The sequence below is a fragment of the Bos mutus genome, chromosome 26, assembly GCF_027580195.1.
Source record: "Bos mutus isolate GX-2022 chromosome 26, NWIPB_WYAK_1.1, whole genome shotgun sequence".
Lineage (NCBI taxonomy): Eukaryota > Metazoa > Chordata > Mammalia > Artiodactyla > Bovidae > Bos > Bos mutus.
The window spans coordinates 7957637-7975969 of NC_091642.1; the positions used below are offsets into that span (position 1 = coordinate 7957637).

Consider the following 18333-nt stretch of genomic DNA (forward strand, 5'->3'; position numbering starts at 1 on the left):
AGGGCTCACTGCCAATCCTGCCCGTGGGGAGCACTGCTTCAGCGTCTGTTAGGGTTAGGGCTAGGGAGAGAACAGTGGACCCTCGTGAGTCCAGATGGGTAGACAGTAGGACGAGACGCAGGGCAACTCGTGCCTTCCTGCAGCCACAGGACAAATGCATATGAAAGACGCTCTAATACTGAGCGGGAGGCCAGGAGGTCAAGGAGCAACCGGGAGGTGTTCCAGGGCCTGATGACTATGGGCTGTGGCACCTCCACAAGCTATTTCTTCTCCCTGGGGCTCAGTTTCTTCATCCGGAAGATGGGATGATAACAGCCTCACGTGCTGAAGCTACAGGGAGATCTTCGAGGCGCCGGCTTGGGCCTGGCCCACGGTCAAAGCTCGCTCAGTGTGTGCGGAGAACGTCGGCCAGTAAGTGGCTAGCAGACAGGCTCCCGATCTCGTTCCCTGCCCCCGCTCCCTGCCCCCACTGCCCAGAGCAGGCAGGGCCTGCCCCCACCATGCTCCAGCCACCCCATCACCAAGCAGAGAGGCCCCCGCTGCTGGCAGGCCCTCCCGTCCGCTGCTGCTACACCTGGGCCTCCCAGGAGCAAGGGCTGGGTCCTACTGACGGGGGTGGGGTGAGGTGGGTCTGAAAGGCCAGGCTGATGGTGATGCCAAACCTTATTACCACCCCGAGGAGAGGGACCCCTCACAGGATGGTGAAGGAGAGGAGGCCTCAAGCTGGGTGGGCTCCTGAGCGGGTAGGGAAGGCTGCAGGCTGGCAGGTCGAACTTGAAGCGACAAACGAGGGTTGAGGATGGTGACATCTCCCGACCACAGAGAAAGCAGGGTCCATGTCCTTTAATTTACATGCCCCTAGGCTGGTCTTCATGGAACAACAGATTGGTTCCAATCGGGAAAGGAGTACATCCAGGCTGTATATTGTCTCCCTGCTTATTTAACTTATATGCAGAGTACATCGTGAGAAACGTTGGGCTGGATGAAGTACAAGCTGGAATCAAGATTGCCAAGAGAAATATCAATAACCTCAGATATGCAGATGACACCACCCTTATGACAGAAAGCGAAGAAGAACTAAAAGGCCTCTTGATGAAAATGAAAGAGGAGAGTGAAAAAGTTGGTTTAAAGCTCAACATTCAGAAAATGAAGATCATGGCATCCAGTCCCATCACTTCATGGCAAATAGATGGGGAAACAGTGGAAACAGTGACTGACTTTATTTTTCTGGGCTCCAAAATCACTGCAGATGGTGACTGCAGCCATGAAATTAGAAGATGCTTACTCCTTGGAAGGAAAGTTATGACCAACCTAGACACCACATTAAAAAGCAAAGACATTAATTTGTCAACAAAGGTCCTCCTAGTCAAGGCCATGGTTTTTCCAGTAGTCATGTATGGATGTGAAAGTTGGACTATAAAGAAAGCTGAGTGCCCAAGAATTGATGCTTTTGAACTGTGGTGTTGGAGAAGACTCTTGAAAGTCCCTTGGACTGCAAGGAGATCCAACCAGTCCATCCTAAAGGAGATCAGTCCTGGGTGTTCATTGGAAGGACTGATGTTGAAGCTGAAACTCCAATACTTTGGCCACCTGATGCGAAAAACTGACTCATTTGAAAAGACCCTGATGCTGGGAAAGATTGAGGGCAGGAGAAGAGGACGACAGAGGATGAAATGGTTGGATGGCATCACAGACTCGATGGACATGGGTATGGGTGGACCGGGAGCTGGTGGCGGACAGAGAGGCCTGGCGTGCTGCGGTTCATGGGGTTGCAAAGAGTCGGACACGACTGAGCGACTGAACTGAACTGAACTGGGCTGGTCTTCACAAGAGCTGTGTGAGGTCCACAGGCCCACCCCGGGCTGAAGTCTCTGCCAGGGACCATCTCCACATCCAGTGGCCTGGAGCGCTGACGTGAGACAGGAGAAACACACCAGGAGGGGATGGAAGGAGGGGAGGGGAAGAGCATGTTCCCCACATTCCCGCCTCCCTGACCCACACTGCCTGCTCTGCGCCCCCACCCCGGGGGCCATAACTCAACTCTCCACCACTACCTGGTGGAGAGAAGCCCCTCTTTCCATCAAAAATGGCCACAGCTGCAGATAAATGAATCTTTGTGGTTCCGGTTTCCAAGAGAAGGAAAGGACCCCTGCAGCACCCTGGGGGGCAGTCAGTATGAACTGAAACCCGGGCAGCAGCGCCCAGTGGAGATCCTCAGAGAACAGGATTCCCGGTTGCCCAATCTCCCGGCCTCCAGATCTTTGTTACGTGGCGGGGCTCCACAGCAGCGCCAGCCACTGTCTGACGTTGAGATCTGTAGCTGCTTCCCTTTTGGAAAGCCACGGAGATGGACTGCACACATTGGGAAAATTGAAATGTGCAAAGGGCCTATTTGTTCTAAGGACTTGCTATTTTATCATAGGGTCACGTGGGAGCCCGTGCGCAGAGCAGGGGCAGTCCTGCAGCAGAGAAATACAGTCATTTAAAAAAAAAAAAAGAAAGGAAAGGAGGGAGGCGGCGGGGAGAGGGAGAAAGAGAAAGGATGAGGGAGGGAAGAAGGAAGGAAGAAGAAGGAAAAAAATAAAAATACCATCATTCTCACACACCAAGGGGCAGCCACGTTGATTCTGGGAGGAACCCGGCCCAGCTCCCCATGTGCCCAGATGAACGGGCAGGAGCTCGGTGTCAGGGAGCACCAACAGAAGGGCTTTTGCCACTTGAGAAGGGGGTCTGGCTTCCCGGCTGAGGTCTGGCAGCTGCACCGTGCACAAGCCCTGCGCCAGGCACCCCTGGGCCAGACTCCGGGGTCTGAAATCCAGCCATGAAATGGGGTAGCGCCCAGCCTCCCAGCTCTTCGGGGGGGAGGGGCACAGGGGGCCCAAGAGGAGCCCTAGCATGTGTTGACGTCACCAGGGCCCTGAACACTGGGCTGCCGGAAGCCTTTGCCAGCAGCACCAGCTGGGCCTGCTGCACCTCCCGCTTCTTTCCACCAGAGCAGACCTTCCGGCCAGCCTGCGACGGCCCACTGCGGGGTCCGGGGAGGTCCCTGCCCACTCTCCATCTGGCCCTCTGCTGGGCACAGTGTGTCGTCAAGAGTCCAGGCAAGAAACGGGAGTCCAAAGTCTGGACGGAGAGGAGAGAACACAGGCAGTGACGCACGCAGGTGGCCCTGGCTGAGGCTCAGTGTGGACCAGCCAGCCAGTGACCTCAGAGGGACGGGGAGAAGGAGGGGGACAGTCAAATAGAAACGTCGGGCAGGCCCAGAGCCAGGGTCCTTACGAAACATGCGGCACACCTTCCCCGCCCGGGGCCGCCCCCTCTGCCATCCAGTGAGTTCTCGCTCTGACTTGCCTGAGCCTCTGAGCTCTGATCAGAGAGCCACACCAAGCTCACAGCATCACTTTACTAGTTAGATAAACGAAATTTGGAATCAGATGCACAGGAATCCACAAACCAGAGGAGACTTGGAGACTGTCCAGTTTGGTGGTTCCTTTCACAGAGGGGGGGACCGAGGCCCAGAGGGACACGAGGCGCTTAAAAGACACGTTTTCAGGAGCCAAGGGATCTGCGGACCACTCCCCAGCTTTGGAAGGTCAGCTGCCAGTCAGTTCTCCCCTGATGTGGTCACTGGCTGGTCACGGGCTGGGCACTGCAGGGGACAGAGGCCGGGTATTCTTGGGGTGAGGGGGCCTCAGCCTGGGAAGCAGACACACCCACAGCACCTCCACCACCCTGTCCCTGTGTGAGACCAAGGCTTGTCACCTAACCCTCTCCGACCTCAGTTTCCACCTCTGTAAAATGGGGCACTAGCAGAAGCTACTTGACAGGACTGTTCTGAAGCACGTTGCAAATGCTCCGTGAATGACGATGGTGGTAACAAAGACAACCACACCTCCGGCAGGCCCAGGGCTGGGTGCTGGGGACATTCAGGCCCTCGAGGCAGGCAACTGGACAGGAAGCCAGATGCTCAGGGCACCTGGGACAGCAGATGGAGACAGCAGGTGAGCTGAGGCAACCAATAAGAAAGAGGGCAAAGTTCAACCAGCGAAGGCGGGGGTGTGGGGGGAACCGAGGCTGGCTGTCCTGCCAGACGTCCCCGGGACACTCAGGATGGACAGCCCCAAGGGCAGTTACAACAGCTTCCAGGAGATGAAACGGATGCACAGAAAGCCTAAGGAACTTGCCGAAGACCACATTACAGCCACAGCTTTGGGCTGGGAGTCGGACCCAGGTCCCCGCCCGCCAGAGCAAACTCCTATCTTCTTGCGGGGTGTGGCACCTGCCTCAGAAGGGGTGCTGACCCCCGCTCTCTGAGCAAGTCCCAGCCCGCCCCCGACCCTGCCTCCATTCAGGCACCGAGTGGGACTGTTCACAACCAGGAAGCACCTCTGGCTTGTGAAGATTAAAACTGTAGACATTATGCAACAAGCACTGGGCCTGGGAGGGGGTCACTGTGCACTCACCCCCCAACTGGGGGCCCCCAGCTCTGAAGTCAGCCCCTGACATCAGCAGCATGGCGACGGGGCATTCCAGACAAACGCCCCTTGTCCAAAGTCCAGGCTGACTCAGCAGAGCTGTTTCTGGCTCTGAACTCAGAACAAGCGGCCCGAAACTCTGAGGGCCTCAAGAGCCCCTCTGGCAGGCGCTGGGCCACACCTGGGGGATGGGGCGAGGGGACACAGGGAGCCACTTCTGGTTGGCTGCGTCTGTGGGGTCTGATGGAGCGAGGTGGGGGCGGAGCTGACCATCAAGGAAGCCAAGCTTCAGACAAGCTCCCTGGCCCTGATCCTCGGGCATTAAGGCCTGAGGGGCGGGTCCTGACTTTCACAGGGTCACGGGGCTTGTGTGCACATTTGGAAGCAGCAGCCGCGGGTCTGTGAGTCCCAGGTGGCGATTGCTTTATGAGGCTGCTCGGCCAAGGCGGGCCCTGGTTCCTTCCGCTGCCGCAAAAAGGCCGAGGGGGCCCCACAGCTGTGCTTTAGTGCCCGAGACAGGATGCAGTAAATGCCCCCCTCCCTGCCTTTCACATGCAGATGCCTCTGGGGCTCCCTTTGTGCGGGGCAGCCCCCGCTGTGCCACGCCCTGCCTCTGAATGGCTCCCCTTGGGGAGCCCAACTGCCCAAGAATGGACTCCAATAAATGGCCTGCTGAGGGGACCCAGGCTGGTTACAGATGTCCCGGGACCACGCCCACCACAAGCCCGGGGCAGTAAGCGGGCCCCACCTGGCCCACCTGGTGGCTCCAGGAGGCCTGGACCGCCTGCTCTCCCATCTGGGATGCTACCGGCCCAGAGGACAGGTCCAGAGCCCGGCTTACATGTCACCGGCTCCACGTGGACGGGCTCCCCAACCTCGGCTCAGTCTCTCTCCCCCTGACACTCACCTTCTGGGTGCTGTTTATGCTGCTCTCCCCATACTGGATGGTCAGCCCTGCTGGGGGCAGGGACTTCCATCTGCCCCACTCCCTGCCCCTGTCCCAGTGCCTCCGGCTGTGTTTCTAACAGGAAAGAATGTGAAAGTGAAAGTGTGGGTCGCTCAGTTGCTTCTGACTCTTTGTGACCCTATGGGCTGCCCACCAGGCTCCTCTGTCCGTGGAATTCTCCAGGCAAGAATACTGGAGTGGGTAGCCTTTCCTGTCTCCAGGGGATTTTTCCCATCCCAGGGATCGAACCTGGGTTTCCTGCATTCCAGGCAGATTGTTTACCATCTGAGTCACTGGGGAAGCCTAGTATGAAGAAAAGTGAGAAGTGAAAGTCGCTCAGTCGTGTCCAGCTCTTTGCGACCTCATGGACTATACAGTCCATGGAATTCTCCAGGCCAGAATACTGCAGCGGGTAGCCTTTCCCTTCTCCAGGGGATCTTCCCAACTCAGGGATCAAACCCACATCTCCTGCATTGCAGGCGGAATCTTCACCAGCTGAGCCACCAAAAGCACGTGACAAATATGTGAACAAGTGCATACTGCAGGGAAAACTGGGGCTTGGAGTCTGGTGGATGGGGCTTCAGGGGTGCAGAGGAGGTAGTCCCGGCTCAATGACTTTTCCCATTTGTGCCAGTTTCTGAAACTCTCTGAGCCTCAGGCTCTGCTTTGAAATGGGCTGGTTGTGAAGGTAGCTTGTGCGGTCAAACATCTACCTGGGACATCGCAGGCCTCCCGTCCATCACCAGTGATGCTATTACTGTGGTCCATATTGTCTTAAAAGGACTTCCCCGGTGGCTCAGTGGTAAAGAATCTGCCTGCCAAGGCAGGAGACTCAGGTTCCATCCCATGGCAACCCACTCCAGTATTCTTGCCTGGAGAATCTCACGGACAGAGGAGCCTGGCAGGCTAAAGTCCATGGGGATGCAAAGAGTCGGACACGACTTAGCGATTAAACAACAGCAGCATCTTAAAAAGCAGAGTTGATATTCCCCATGTGCTCTGTATCCCCCAAAAGGTGGGAATTTTTTCAAAAGCTGAGGACACCTGTCACCACGGACAGCTAGGAAGAGGAGTGGCGAGTCGCCTCCCCGGCTCCAGGGTTTCCAGAACAGAAGAAGGTGCTGTTTGGGCACCCATGGCGATAGGGAGCCGTCATGGAGGCAAACACCCCCCAGGGTCCCGGGAACCCCATCATCGCTGCGGCTCTCTCACCCCAGGAACTTCCTCTGAGCTCCCTGCGACTTCAAAGCCAGCCTCGCATATCAAGGAGCCCAGAGAGGGCAGGGTGTGGCTGCAAAGGAACTACAAAAAGTGATGCAAGCCCAGCGGTCTCCACCGAGGCCAGCAAGGCAGGGCCCGCCCGCCAGGAGAGCCTATTCCTGGCTCAGCCACTATGAGAGGGAAAAGTGAAAGTGAAAGTGAAGTCGTGTCTGACTGTAACCCCGTGGACTGTAGCCCACCAGGCTCCTCCTTCCATGGGATTCTACAGGCAAGAATACTGGAATGGGTTGCCGTTTCCTTCTCCAGGGGATCTTCCCCACCCAGGGATCGAACCCAGGTCTCCCGCATTGCAGGCAGACGCTTTAACCTCAGGGCCACCAGGGAAGCATGTCCCAAAGTCTGACATCCCCAGGGACACTCCAGGAGCAGGCAGATTTTACTAGTGAGGGGATCCACACACACTCACCGCCAGGAGGGTCTGGACACGGGGCTCCGGCGGCACCCACAGGAGGGCGGGGGCCGCTCCCTTGGGCCTGAATGTGATCAGTTGGCCATGGGAGGCCTGGGCCTGAGTGGAGGGGCCTAGTCTTTAGAGAGAAAAGGATCTTGAGCCAGAGGATACCGCGGTGTGGGGTAGGAGGGCCCCGGTTCTGTGGATGCTGGGCTGCTAAGGGGCTGGTCAGGGGAAAATCCACCCGAAGTCTATGTAACTGGGAGCATGGGGCTGAGGTGGGCGGAGGGAGAGAAGGGGGTCACATAGGTCCCTTGGGAAGGCCCTGGTGGGTGGGGAAGAGTTGTGAGGACATGGTGTGGTCTTATGCCAGGGAGCCCCAGGGTGGTTCAGATCTCTAGGCCTCCTTCTCCAGGCCCCTGGGCAGCATGATAGTCAATCACCAGAAACGATCCCACGCTCTATGGGGAAGGCACTTCTCCCCTCTCAGCTGGGATGCATTTGAGGACTATTGGTATAGCCTGCTATTATATGCCAGCTAGATTGATACAGTGTTGCTGCTACCAGAGACACTCCAGTTAGATAAATCAGTTGAATTAAAGCAGACCAAGACAAAATGAGGCTTCGCTGGTGGCTCAGACTGTAAAGCGTCTGACTGCAATGTGGGAGACCCAGGTTTGATCCCTGGGTCAAGAAGATCCCCTGAAGAAGGAAATGGCAACCCACTCCAGTACCCTTGCCTGGAAAATCCCATGGATGGAGGAGCCTGGCGGGCTACAGTCCATGGGGTCGCAAAGAGTCAGACACAACTGAACGACTTCACTTTTCCTTTCTTTTAAGACAAAAACCTCCCGGGGGCTGTCGGGGGGGACACCAGTCCACAAACCATCTGTGGTTAATGAAGCAGGGATCATCCCCCTTAGAGTCACACCCAGGGGTGTGGGCAGACTGTGGGACAGCATGTCGGGGGAGCATCACCTGGGGAGGCTGCTGGAGAGAAGACCCCCACCCTTTTTCAATACCCGTGTCTCCCTCAAAGGACTCTACGTTCAGGTCCAGCACAGAGGGTAGGAGTGGGGTGGACCTACGTTCCCATGATCCCAAGGCCATCCCAGTGGAGACCTGGTGAGCCCTGGGCCAGCCCTGGGCCGCAGTGGCTTCAGTTGACCAAGGGAGATTACAGCCGCCTCCCAGCAGCAGGGGATGGAGCGACATGGATACCCAGCACAGAGGAAGTGCTCCCTGAGGGATCCCTGGAGCCACACTGGCCCAGGAAGGGTGCACCCCAGACCAATGCTACTGACTGGAAAGCAAGGGCTCACAATCAGCCCAACCTCCTCCAAGGCCATTGCTGAAGCCACTCTGTGCTCCTCTGCAGAAGGTAGACGGACGGAACTGAGGCTCTGTCCATATCCTTGATCTCCTTTATGTCTCCGGTTTCTAGAAGCAAAAATGACCTTGCGAAGATGCCAAGGACTCACAAACCCACGTGTTTGTGAGGAACGGAGCCATGAGGACGCTCACATACACCACTTTGGGAAATGACCCGACAGCATCTTCTAGCAACGATTATAGGCCTATCTCAGGATCGGCAAGTCCACCCCTGGGTCTGTGCCCAGCAGAAACGCAACCATGCATTCACCAAAGACATGTTCTAGAATGTTTGTGGCAGCACTATTGAAAATAACTGAAAATGGGAAACTCCACCCCCCTCAGGAGAAGAGATGAGTATTTTACTTTAATGTAAAGATGCTTTTAAGTGGTCCTGATTTTAAAATAATTAAAAGCACATACAATAGGAATTCCTATATGAACATGGGAAGTGAGATTTAAATGGCACACTCCTGGGGTCTACCGTGAGCCAGGCACTGCGTCAAGAGCCGTCATGGCACCTGCCTGCACCCCACTCTGGCCCCTCTCCATCTCATCAGCACCATCTCAGCATCTCATTGGTGCTGCAGTGCAACACCAGAGCCCTTCTTCATTTCATCTTCTCCCTGGACCCCACGATATCCCATACATCCAGTGGGCCAAGGTCCCATTGGTCCTGCTCCCAAAAGGTCTCTTGAGTTCCCCTGCTTCTTATCATCTCCACCCACTAGCCCATGCCCCTTCCTGTCTCCCTGGACCACACAAGGATCTTGCAGCTGGCTGCTCCCTGTTTCCTCTGGAGCCCTGCCGTCTGCCCCACTGACAGCTATTTCTGCACTTTGCAGACAGAGATCTTCTTAAAAGAGTTGGCGGGGGTAGGGGTGGGGGTAGGGAAATGTGGCATTTTTTCCAGCTTTATTGAGACAAAATTCAGAAAATACTCCTTTTTTGGTATCCTGAATAGGAAACTACATCCACATGGTCAAAAACATGTAAAAATGTTTATATACCAAGTTATACCGAGTTATAAATGTTTATATACCAAGTTAGCCAGGGAAGAGTCTTGTTCCCACACCTTCCCACAACCACCCTAGCTTTTCACACAGTGAAGTTCTTCCCTCCAGCTTCTTTATGCAAACACACCAGCAGGAATTCATGCTTGCATTCCTACCTTTTCCACCCAAAAGACAGTCAGAGCATGCACCGTCTACATGGGACGCCTACACGGCGGGGTGCTCATTTTTTATACAGCACAGAACTTCACTGATAGGCTGAGACTGCAACACTCCCCTTGTGATGGACAATTGAGACGTTTCTAGTCTTCTGCTATCTCACAAGGCACTACCACAAACGCCCTCCCACCTATGTCATTTCTCACGTATGAGGCAGATGCTAACAGGTAACGCCAAATGCTTCTTCCACAAGCAATGTAAGATAAGAGTCTAGATTTTGAGGCAGAGCTAGAAAGTTCTTCTCCCACTCCCAGATTTCAAAGGGAATCTCTCCTGTTTTCATTTGGTACTTGTATAAAACTAAACTGTTAGTTGCTCAGTTGTGTCCGACTCTTTGCAACCCCATGGTCTGTAGCCTGCCAGGACCTGCCTGTAGTCTGCCAGGCAAGAATATCAGAATGGGTTGCCGTTTCCTTCTCCAGGGTATCGTCCTGACCCAGGGATTGAAGCTGGGCCTCCTGCACTGCAGGCAGATTCTTCACCATCTGAGCCACCAGGGAACCTGGTACTTATATACTTTCACTTTTTATATTTTAATTTCTTTAAAACATAAATCAGATTCCATGACACTCCTGCCTAAAATCTTCAGTGACTTTTCCCTGTATTCCTCAGGATGGAATCCAAACAGCTCTGCCCGACTCTCAAGGCCCGCTGTAGCCAGGCCCCGCCACTCTCCAGTCCTCGCGCGCTCTCCAGTTCTGTGAAGGGGAACCTGCCAAGCTCTCTTCCTCAGGTTTTGAAGCCACTGTTCCCCCCAGCTGGAAGGCACTTCCTCCTTCCCTTCACCACGATGGACCCTCTAACTTTCTGGTTCTGAGACGCCAGTGGCAATTACAAAGCCCGGGGTCCAGCGGTGCCACAGCAGTCCTGGCAGTGCCCTCGGTGCACGTGACTAATGGGCAAGATGCCCTCCTACCGTCTAAGAAGACGCTCAGTGCAGTCCAACCGAATCATAATGCGGCCACAAGTAATTTAAAGTTTTCTGGTAACCACAATAACAAAGATCAAAAGAAGCAGGTGGAATTATTAAATATATTTTATTTAGCCTAACGTATTCAAATTACTATCATTTCAAACATGTAACCAATACAAAATGATATAATGAACTTTTTACATTTTTCTCAGTAAGTCTTTTTCTCACTTATATGCAAAGTATATCATGAGAAATGCTGGGCTGGATGAAGCACAAGCTGGAATCAAGATTGCCGGAAGAGATATCAATAACATCAGAAATGCAGATGATACCACACTTAACGGCAGAAAGCAAAGAAGAATTAAAGAGCCTCTTGATGAAAGTAAAAGAGGAGAGTGAAAAAGTTGGCTTAAAACTCAACATTCAGAAAACTAAGATCATGGCATCCGGTCCCATCACTTCATGGCAAATAGATGGGGAAACAGTAGAAACAGTGACAGACTTTATTTTGGGGGCTCCAAAATCACTGCAGATGCTGACTGCAGCCATGATATTAAGACACTTCCTCCTTGGAAGAAACGTTATGATCAACCTAGACATCATATTAAAAAGCAGAGACATTACTTTGCCAACAAAGGTCTGTCTAGTCAAAGCTATGGTTTTTCCAGTAGTCATGTATGGATGTGAGAGTTGGACTATAAAGAAAGCTGAGCGCCAAAGAATTGATGCTTTTGAACTGTGGTGTTGGAGAAGACTCTTGAGAATCCCTTGGACTGCAAGGAGATCCAACCAGTCCATCCTAAAGGAAATCAGTCCTGAATATTCATTGGAAGGACTGATGCTGAAGCCGAAACTCCAGTACTTTGGCCACCTGATTGAAGAAGTGACTCATCGAAAAAGACCCTGATGCTGGGAAAGACTGAAGGCAGGAGGAGAAGGGGACGACAGAGGATGAGACGGCTGGATGGCATCACCGACTCAATGGACATGTTTGGGTAAACTCCGGGAGTTGGTGATAGATAGGGAGGCCTGGTGTGCTGCAGTCCATGGGGTCGCAAAGAGTCGGACACGACTGAGCGACTGAACTGAACACTAAGTCTTTAAATCCGCTGTGGACTACACACTTAAGCATATCCTAACTCCTCAGACTAGCCCCATTCCAAGGACTCAGCAGCAAGCAGCAAGGAGCTGCCCTGCTGGACAGTGGAGGAACTCTAACCAGCAGAGCCCCATGATCGCCCAGGTGTGCCGAACCCTGGCGCAATCCGGTCCTGGTTCCCGGGGGCCGGCCCTCTGCTTACCCCGCGGGGCGGGGCCAGAGCAGCAGCAGGAGCCCCGCCCCGCCCCCCACCCGCCCCGGGCCGGAGGCCCTCGGGACCCCGCTGAGCGCAGCGCCCGGCGCCCACTCACCTCGCCACCGCCTCCACGGAGCCGGCGATCGCCGCGCCGCCGCCCTCACCACCGTCGTATAAGACGCCAGAGATGTCCAGCAGCACCCCGCTCACGCCCGCCAGCCGCTCGCTCCAAGCGGCCATCGCGGCCCGCCCCCGCTGCAGCTACGGCCCTCGCGTCCCAACCGGCGGCGAACGCTGCCGCCGCGGTGGCCGCGCAAGGGCTCCTGGGAAGTGTAGTCCCAATCCCCGCGGGGTGGGGCGGGGCGGGGCCGGGGCTGGAGGGCGGGGCGGGGCGGGGCGGGGCTCGAGAGGCGGGGTGGGGCGGGGCTCGAGGGGCGGGCGGGGCTGGGTGAGGGGCGGGGCTGGGGCTGGGACTGGAGGGGCGGGGCGGGGCGGGGCGAGGAACAAAGCCAGGAAGACAGGTGCGCTTTTTCCGCACTCCCCGAAATGAGAGCCTTTTGACTGGAGATCCGTGGACACAGATCAGGAAGAGCGGGAAAACAACCCGCCCTGGGAAATAGCCAACCCTCCCCTCCTACCCTGAGAATTAGAGCAAGGCCAGTTGGGACTACAAGGAGGCACCTATATAAAAGTAACAAAAATGAATGAGAACAGGGAAAGACTCTCGTTGATATTCCCACCCTCTGGCCGGACCGCAGTTCTAAAAGCAATGGCGATACTTGGATGCTTTGACCGGATAATCCTGCGCCCCTGAGAAACAGTGGTAAGGAAGTGAACCTAAAGGCATGTCTGCAGTATGAGCTGTGATGCCAAAACAAGCTGGAAGACAGGGACTAGAATTGCTCAAGAAGTAAAATGGTTGCTGAAAGAAATACTGTGCCATCAAAAAGGAAGGCTGGGTTACAACATGGAACATGCTTGTGTTATAACATTATATAAAAAGCAGAATGCAAAACTGAATGTAGGGACTTCCCTGGTGGCCCAGTGGTAAAGAATCTGCCTTGCAAGGCGTGGGACACAGGTTCGATCTCTGGTTGGGGAGCTGATTCCCACATTCTGGGGAGCAGCTAATCCCGTTTACCACGATGAGAGTTTGTGCACCCCCTCCGTGTGGAAGGATCTTTCATGACACAATGAAGATGTCACATGCTGCAACTAAGATCCAATAGAGCCAAAGTAATTAATTAATAAAAAAACACCAATGTAGACCCCTGCCTGCAAAAATAAGGATGCATAGGAATAAGGCTGAGAAGGAAATGGGAATATTGCAAGATGTTTGCCCAGTGAGATTTTTGGATGAATTTTTACATTCTATTTAATTTACATCATTTTTGTAGTAAGTTGACAGAAAAGGGGAAGAGTTTCCTTGACCACTCCTCTGACCAAGTGTTTAAACTGAAACTTGAAAGAATCTGACTTCTCTTGGCCTGAGTTAGCTTTCAGGTTTCAAAGAAGACCATATTCCGATGGCCACTTTGTTTCAGTCTCTGGAGTTACAGAGAGGATGAAGAATTCATCAGAATATTAGAACTTGGACCCAGTTCAGTGAGTCGTGCATGTCATGTTGGTAAGTTTACTGAGGAAACTGTAGCCTACTGACCTTACAGGAAAAATAGGAATATCCTTCCTGCTCTTTGGGAATTCACATTTTGATTGAGGGAAAAATGAATATGAGACCTTGGGTTTCCCTCATAGCTCAGTTGGTAAGGAATCTGCCTGCGATGTAGGAGACCCCAGTTAGATTCCTGGGGTGGGAAGATCCACTGGAGAAGGGATAGGCTACCCACTCTAGTATTCTTGGGCTTCCATTGTAACTCAGCTGGTAAAGAATCCGCCTGCAATGCAGGAGACCTGGGTTTGATCCCTTGGTTGGGAAGATCCCCTGGAGAAGGGAAAGGCTACCCACTGCCATATTCTGGCCTGGAGAATTCCATGCACTATACAGTCCATGGGATCACAGAGAGTTGGACACGACTGAGCGACTTTCACTTTCACTTTTCACTTTCATGGTTCTTAGTTGCAGACAGTGTTCACACAGGGCATTAAGGAGCTTACAGATTTCCAAGGGAACTGGGGAACCAAGCTCAAGCACTGCACAGCAGAGAGCTATGCAGCTCTGAGAAATGCCAATCACTTGGCTCTTAAGATGGCAGGAACTATGGGGAACACAGGTATACCTGTGGCGGATTCATTTCGATATTTGGCAAAACTAATACGATATTGTAAAGTTTAAAAAAAAAAAAAAAAAGATGACAGGGACTGACAGTACTGCTCCCAAAGAACCAAACCTGTGCACTTTTCCCTCAGAAGATTCTCTCTTTTCATCTGTTGGCTCCATTTCACTTCCACCATGTCTGGCTTGGTGGAACCTAGTCCAACCTGCAAGGGAGTCTGGGAAATGTAGTTTTTGCCTTCCTGATTCTGGGGTACAGGAACTGAATGATCTGGATAATCTACCAGGTCCATCATGAGCCATGCATCATCCACATGTTGAACTTCAACTCTCTTGGCTCAGTGGTTCCCACGGGTACATGCATGCCTGCGTGTGTCTCCTAAGTCACTTCAGTCCTGACTCTTGGCAACCCTATGGACGGTAGCCAGCCAGGCTTCTCTGTCCATGGGATTCTTCAAGCCAAGAATTCTGGAGAGGGTTACCATGCCCTCTTCCAGGGAATCTTCCTAACCTAGGGATTGAACCCACATCTCTTACCTCTCCTGCATTGGGAGGTGGGGTCTTTAGTGCCATCTGGAAGTCCACCCCCACCCCACTCCACAGTTGCAAAAGGGTCTAAAGTATGATCTTTACCTTTGAGTTAAGACTGGGCAGAGAACAAGAGGAACACTTTTAAGGCTACTAATCAAACATGTGTCCAGCACCAGTGAGTGAGAGACACAGCCAAGAGGATGGACTCTGCAGACAGTGGAGGGCAGCAGTGGTTTCTGAGCAGTGGGGCAGCCTGAAGCATGACTGGGCTTTAGCTTCATGCCAAATGAGGAGGCAGGAAAAGGGTACCTCTGCCTGTGGGGGTGAGCCCACACATCGTTCTCCCTCTCCCACTGGCTGGGCATGACCTTGGCAAATTGCTCTCTGTATCTAAGATTATGGAGACAGAATAATGGCTCCTTGAAGATGCCCACGCCCTACTGCCCAGGACCTGTGAATGTGTTTCCTTACGTGGCAAAGGGGACTTTTTAGATGTGATTAAGCCAAAGATCTTAAAATGAGAGATTACCCTAGATCACCCACATGGGCTCGATCTAACCACAAGAGTCCTTGTAAAGGATAGAGGGAGGCAGGAAAAGAGTCAGAGAAGACATGACCACAGAAGTGGAGGTGAGAAAGAGAGATTTGAAAAAGCTGCACTGATGGGCTCGAATATGAAGGGGCCATGAGCCAAGAAATGCAGGCAGCCTCTGCCAGCTGGAAAAGGTGAAGAAAAGGAGTCTCCCCTACAGGCTCGTTTTTAAAAATATTTTATTTATATTTACCCTACTCCTACTTCTCAAATATCTGTTTTAACTTTTAATTTTAAAACTTTTTTAATACTTTAACTTTTAATCTGTTTTAACTTTTAATTTTAAAAGTTTAATTTAAAAAAGTTTTTAACTTTTTAATTAACTTTTAATATCTGTTCTTTTTTAACCAACACAATATCATGTTGGTTTCTGCTGTGTATCAGTGTGAATCAACTGTAAGTATACATATATCCCCCACCTCCTGAGCCTTCTCCCCACACCCCACCATTTCACCCCTCTAGCTCATCACAGGGCAGCAAACTGAGCTCCCTCTGTTATGCAGCAGCTCCCCACTAGCTATCTGTTTCACACATGATAATATATATATGTCAGTACTCTTAATTCGTCCCACCCTCTCCTTCCCCCAAAACACCTTGATTTTAGGACAAAACTTGCCTCTAGAACTGTAAGAGAACAAATTTGTGGTTTCTAAGCCCCTAAATTTGTGATAATTTGTTACAGCAATGATAGGAAATGAATACAGGGACCCAAGTCCCTCACCTGAAGGATGGCATGTCTGTCCAAAGCAGCAGGTCTCTAAGTGTGGGCTCAGACCTGACCCAAAAGTCCATGACCTTTCTTTGGATGTGATTTTTGTTGTTGTTCAGTCACTTAGTTGTGTCCGACTCTGCGACCCCATGGACTGCAACAGGACAGGCTTCCCTGTCCTTCACGATCTCCCAGAGTTTGCTCAAACTCTTGTCTGGGCATTGTATAAGTTAGAGTTGTTTTCACTGCATATAACAAATACCCACCTGCAGTTGCTCAAGCAGATTGAGTTGTTTTTTTCTCATAGATCAAGAAGCCAAGAGGAGGGCAGTCCTGGGCAGGTACAGCAGCTCCCAGAATCGTCAGGAAATAGGCTACTTCCATCTTTCTGCCCCACCATCCTCAGCGTACGGCTTCTTCCTCATGCTCTCAAGGTGCCTGCTGTTGCCCCAGGCATCACATCTGCATTTCAGGCAAAGGGGAAGGAAAAGGAGAAAGGGCCTGTGACAACTGAGTCTTGGCCTTTATAGCAGGAGAAAAAAGCTGCCCCAGAATCCTGACCCAATAGACTCTTGTTTATATAGTTTTGGGCCAAAGCTAGTGAAGTGGCACATTAAGCCTCCAGTGTCCAGGGAGGCATGTTTCATCCACAGAGCTTGGCCTCTTACATTTCCAATAACAAGTTTACAAATCATGTCTGAATTTCAGCTGAAATTTGAATACTTCCAATCTTCTATTGCTGAACAGATGTGTGTATAATCCTTCCATATTGGCTTGTATTAACTAGGACTCTGGTTGCCAGTGACAGAAACCGGATTTCAAATGGCTTAAGTTGAGGAATCTATTGGCTCATGTAAACGATCTAGTCATTGATGGCTTCAGGTGTGTCTGGATCCAAGACATGAAAGGAGGCATTCTGGGCTCCCTGACTCCATTTCCTGACTCTGCCCCCCTCTCTTGCTCCTTGGAAGAAAAGCTATGACCAACATAGACAGCATACTAAAAAGCAGAGACATTACTTTGCCAACAAAGGTCCGTCTAGTCAGGGCTATGGTTTTTCCAGTGGTCATGTATGGATGTGAGAGTTGGACTATAAAGAAAGCTGAGCGCCAAAGAATTGATGCTTTTGAACTGTGGTGTTGGAGAAGACTCTTGAGAATCCCTTGGACTGCAAGGAGATCCAACCAGTCCATCCTAAAGGAAATCAGTCCTGAATGTTCCTTGGAAGGACTGATGCTGAAGCTGAAACTCCAGTACTTTGGCCACCTGATGTGTAGAACTGACTTATTTGAAAAGACCCTGATGCTGGGAAAGATTGAAGGCAGGAGGAGAAGGGGATGACAGAGGGTGAGATGATTGGATGGTATCACCGATTCAATGGACATGAGTTTGAGCAAACTCTGGGAGTTGGTGATGGACAGGGAGGCCTGGTGTGCTGCAGTCCATGGGGTCACAAAGAGTCGGACATGACTGAGGGACTGAAATGAACTGAACTGAGGTACAAACTATTAATACCATATGTAAAATAGAGGAACAACAAGGTCCTACTGTGCAGCACAGGGGATTATATTCAATACCCTATAATACATCACAATGGAAAATAATATGAAAACAGTATACATATACACATATATCTGAATCACTTTGTTGTCCACCAGACACTAACACAACATTGTAAATCAGCTATATTTCAATTTTAAAAAAAGACTGAAGGTATGAAATTTGGGCACAGGTGTGGGTAACAGAGGACTTTGTCCCCTGGCTTGCAGGAGACCACCAAGAATGATCACACGTGTCTCCATTCAAGCAGGAAGCAGGTGCTTCGTATACCTGCCAAACCCTACCTTGCTCCCCCGTCTGTACTCTGCACGTGCCTCTCTTCCGTATAGTAGGACAACGACACGTGATGCTCAAAAGAGCCCAGGAGACACACTGCGCTGTGTCCCTGCTCCCCTGACCCTGTCCTTCCCCAATTCTCTCCTCATATGTTCTCAGCTTATCACTTGGCATTTCCACACACACTCCCCCCGCCCCGCTCTCTTTCTCCCAATGACATGTCTCTCCACTTTTCCAGATGTCCAGAGCAATTTGGCTGACCTGGCAGTTCCCTTCTCTTGGGCTCCTCCTGGGAATATCTTAAAACATTAGAAAACAGTGACTGAAAGAGCTTCCAAGACTGGATCCCAAACCTGCACCACCGTATCCTCCTAGGCGGTGCTTGGGCTCAGTTACTTCTCAAAGGTCCTCTTCTATATCTCAGATCGTGTGTCACCTTGAGGGAAAGCCATTTGATAAATGTCTGCAATTGGATTTCACCCTGGGGCAGGAATGTGGCTTCCTATAAGAGAATGTTACTGAACCAGG

The 18333-nt window shown here is 52.0% G+C and overlaps 1 protein-coding gene across 3 annotated transcripts in view; it reads right to left on the bottom strand.

Annotated features, from left to right (window-relative positions):
* Positions 1 to 12207, bottom strand: part of LHPP (phospholysine phosphohistidine inorganic pyrophosphate phosphatase) — a 128668-nt gene extending 116461 nt beyond the window's left edge. For 2 of the 3 annotated variants that reach the window (XM_070364037.1, XM_070364036.1), the window contains exon 1: positions 12020 to 12207. In XM_070364037.1, the coding sequence (XP_070220138.1) occupies positions 12020 to 12144 (125 nt within the window). In that variant the 5' untranslated portion in view covers positions 12145 to 12207. The remainder of the gene's footprint in view (positions 1 to 12019) is intronic. The other variant, XM_070364038.1, reaches the window with a different exon arrangement.
* Between the last annotated feature and the right edge of the window lie 6126 nt (positions 12208 to 18333).